Source organism: Zea mays, chromosome 5 (assembly GCF_902167145.1).
Source record: "Zea mays cultivar B73 chromosome 5, Zm-B73-REFERENCE-NAM-5.0, whole genome shotgun sequence".
Taxonomy (NCBI): Eukaryota; Viridiplantae; Streptophyta; class Magnoliopsida; order Poales; family Poaceae; genus Zea; species Zea mays.
In genome coordinates this window covers 180,243,407-180,247,240 of record NC_050100.1, presented here as the reverse complement: position 1 = coordinate 180,247,240, position 3,834 = coordinate 180,243,407, and the positions used below count along the sequence as shown (strand labels likewise).

Sequence of the window (3,834 nt, the reverse complement as noted above, 5' to 3'; positions counted from 1 at the left end):
TCCCAAGGGGTGTGTCCCTTGGGAGTAACTGCCAGTTGATCACAGGACAATATTTTGTAACAAAACCAAACCATGCATGCATGCTGGGGGTTTAATGCCACATCATTAGCCTACTAGCGCTATCTTCTAGTATAATAAGTCAACCGTTTAAGTTTATGGTGGTACCAATTCTAAGTATATACTCCCTTCGTTTTATTTTAGTTGTCGCTGGATAGTGTAAAATCGAACTATTCAGCGACAACTAAAAAGAAACGGAGGGAGTATCGGTTTCTCTTGCGAACCGGACGAGCACATACACTATTGGTTTCGCAAAGAGAGGGCAAGAAGCGCTGCTTCTTCAATGGTTTAGTTATTTTACCGTTTTCCTAATAAAATCCCTATATTTTGCTAGGAAGCTGTCTTTTAATTTTTTTTTTGTGATTGCTACATGCCTACGTACGTTACTCTACATTACAACATCATGTTGCACGATCACAGCAGAATTCAAGCATTTCAAGTGGACCTTGTTTTTTTTTCTGCCATATGATGTGCATCAGTTATATTAGCATGTGTCGCGAGATCACTGAAGAATTTCCTCGGTCTAAGGGTTAGTTTGGGAACCCCAATTTTCTAAGGGAATTTTATTTTCTCAAGAGAAAATTAGTTCATTTTCTCTTGGGAAAATAGAAATCCCGGGGAAATTGGGGTTCTCAAACTAGCTCTAAATAGACCTTTTTAAGCATATAGTTCTATAATCCCTAATACACTTCTCTTTATTATAGCTATCAAAAGCCATAGCAATATAATTGTAGTAACCACAGCTGTCATATAAGTCATGACACAAATTATAATTGTAGTATATATAATATAATGCAGAACCATTGCAGAATATCCTCGCTCCACGTAGCCATTTCTAGCTTTTACAGACACACACTATAGTTTTTAGTATGTATGATTTGAGATTGCCTAAGGATTTCTGCGTTCCTCATAGATCTTCACACAAGTATCACACAGGCACGCTATATATAACTCTAAACCCAAATCAATTAATTTAGTACTACGCAAAACAAACTTTCTTCACAACAATTTTTGCTCCCATTAAAAAAAAGCACACTAGAATCCCCGTTTCCAATCCGGTGGCTAATCTAATCCAGTTTTTAACGATCGCGGAAAAGGTCGAGAGCTCAGAAGCCCCAGAAGGAGGCCTCGTGATCCATGCAGTGCCGCGTCGACGAGATCTCGGCGGGGACGCCGCCGCCGCTCAGCCGCTCCCTCTCGCCGGCCAGCTTGCCGTACCACCCGCCGGCCCCCTGCAGGAGCCCGTCGCCGTGCACCACGCCCGCGTCGCCGGCGTACTGCGCCTGCTGCTGCATCATCATGCTCGCCAGGAACGGCGAGGCGGAGGCCGCCAGGGCGATGTGGTCCGCGGCTGCGGCGGCGGAAGGGAGGAGGAATGGTGGGTTCAGGAACTGGCCCTCCAGCGGCGCGTTGGAGAAGCAGGTCACGTGTGGTGCCGGTGCTGCAGGTGGCGTCAGCTCGATGGACGCCGCCGCCGCCGCCGCCGCTGCTGAAAGCGACATGTTGGCGCCGCCGCCGGACACGTCCATCAGCGGAGGCAACGCGGCGCACGCGGCGAAGTCGTCCTCTGTGGACATGGACGACGGCCCCACTCCCACTCCCGTGCCCTCCGTCCCCATGCACGCAACCGACGATGACCTCTTGCTGCCGGGCACGGATGGCGGCTCGATGCTCTTCTTGAACACCCTGCACAGCACCCACTCGTCCTGCTGCCAGCATGTAGTGCAGCGGCAAGGCACACACACAGCACAGATGGAGTTAGACGGATCCACACGCCACTCGCTGTGTCTCGACCAACCAACCGCAACCGATGGATGGATGGATCGACCGGTACGTAACATGCACGCGCAAGCAACAAAAAAAAGCTAGCACCGTACGTACCTTTGACGACGCGCCAGCTCTGACCGACGACGGGACGACGAGGCTGCTACTGGTGGCGGCGGCGGCGTGCTTGCCTTGGAGGCGGTACTCGTGCATGACCCAGCCGGTCTTGCCTCCCCTCGGGGCCCTCCCCGTGTAGAAGACGAGCGTCTTCTTCATGCCGACGAGTGCCTTGCCCCTGAAGATCTCCCTGTCCTTCCCCGTCGCCTTCCAGTAGCCCGACTCCGTGGCCCGGTTCGCCTTCAGCCCCGTCGGGTACTTGCGGTCCTTGACGCAGAAGAAGTACCACTCCTTGTCGCCCATCGTCGCCCGAGCTGCGCGCGCACCCACACCATGCATGCATATGGCGACGAGCACGTGTGACGACGTGAGTCATTACTCATTAGTGGAGGAGGACCCCGACCTTAAATTAAATTTGGTAGCACTCCAGCACTCATGTGCATGTTGCGGTGGAGGGACGGACGACAGCTAGGATAGAGCTTACATGGCAGGTCCCACGGCTCGCACTTGTTGAGGTCGGCCTCGCCGACGGCGCGCGGGGCGAAGCGCGGGTCGGCGGCCTTCCTGGCGAGGTAGTGCGTGATGAGCTCCTCGTCGGTGGGGTGGAAGCGGAACCCCGGCGGCAGCTCCATGGCCTCCTCCTCCTCCTCCTGCTGCTGCTGGTGGTGGTGGTGATGGTAGTCGACGTCGTGCTCCATCTCCTGCTGCCTGGATAGTGAGCCGAGGATCGCTGTCTAAGTGAACAGCTTGTGAGACCTAGCTATAGTACATGGAGATCGAGCACAAAGTAAAGAAATAGATATCACAGGTAGCAGAGCATCAGAGATGGTGCGGATCTGGGAGACGGAAACTAACCTCTTTTTGGGTTTTTTTGGTGGTATGGATGGGGGCGGATTCTTCTTGGGGGGGGGGGGGGGGGGGGGGGGGGGGGGGGGGGTTGTCAAGAGGGGAGCGATTTTATTAGAGTACGTTGTGAGGGAGACGATGTGCTTATATACTGCGAAAGGAGACGGCCGGGGGGCTGTGTGCTGCAGTTTTTTTCTTAGAGGGAAGAAGAAAGAGACGTGGCGGCGAAGCAACAACACGTCACAGCAGCGCGTTCGGGCCGGCTGTGTGGGGGCAGGGTCTCCTACTTCGTAATTACTGTAGGCGAGAGTAGTCAAACGCGGATTACACATACTTGAAATCATAGCAAAAAAAAAAATCAAGTGCCTTTTGGTGTATCTATATGCCGCCCATGCATTACGTATTATTCAGTAAAGAACGTACGAGAACAATATGCATCGAACCGAACCGAACCGAAAAGAATACAGCAGTAGCTGCGCTGCGCTGCCTTGGGATTCCAAACAGTGAACCTAACAGCCTCGCCGTGGCAGGAAACAGGAATGGGTTGACCCGACGGTTGGCGCGCATATCCTGTTTGGCCCTATCCGGTCAAGCGCCCATACGGCAAAAGATGCAGTCCAGCTGCTCCCACAGACGACAGCTAGTAGGCAGCATAGCAAGCAACACATGCATGCATCATCGTCACAGCCAAATTATACAAGTACGTGGGCCTCACCGCAGCACACTGCATACCGCCACGCACATGTTCGTCCTCGTCCAGTTCCAGTTCCAGTTACCCCTCCCTCTGCAAAGCGAGCTAGTACTCTTTTGCATGCGTGCATGTGGGATGTGGCCTACTTTGTGTAGCTACGGCGATCTGAATTTCTGGTACTTGCAAATATGCAAACGCAACCCGGCCAGCCAACCAGCCAGTAGCCCAGTACGCCGTGCAGTCCTGTCATGAGAGAAGAAAACATCTGTGGGAGGACCGCGCAAGAGATCTTTTCCAGTCGGGTCGCGGAATCAGTTCAAGTGGATCAGTCGTCTCATCGATTAGATGGCTAGACTTTA

The 3,834-nt window shown here is 52.8% G+C and overlaps 1 protein-coding gene across 8 annotated transcripts; it reads right to left on the bottom strand.

The window, feature by feature from the left end:
- Positions 1 to 808: 808 nt before the first annotated feature.
- Positions 809 to 2,849, bottom strand: LOC103627335 (NAC domain-containing protein 92). Of its 8 annotated transcripts, none has more exons than XM_020538572.2 (4): positions 2,794 to 2,849; positions 2,423 to 2,698; positions 1,939 to 2,252; positions 809 to 1,766 (listed from the first exon to the last, which is right to left on the bottom strand). In XM_020538572.2, exons 2-4 carry the CDS (start codon positions 2,634 to 2,636, stop codon positions 1,164 to 1,166), a joined length of 1,131 nt encoding a protein of 376 aa, XP_020394161.1. In that variant the 5' UTR covers positions 2,637 to 2,698; positions 2,794 to 2,849; the 3' UTR covers positions 809 to 1,163. The 8 variants fall into 8 exon arrangements, with proteins under 8 accessions (XP_020394161.1, XP_020394162.1, XP_035815098.1 ...); XM_020538573.2 differs by having other exon boundaries at positions 2,423 to 2,672; positions 2,794 to 2,844; XM_035959205.1 differs by having other exon boundaries at positions 809 to 1,763; positions 2,423 to 2,672; positions 2,794 to 2,842.
- Between the last annotated feature and the right edge of the window lie 985 nt (positions 2,850 to 3,834).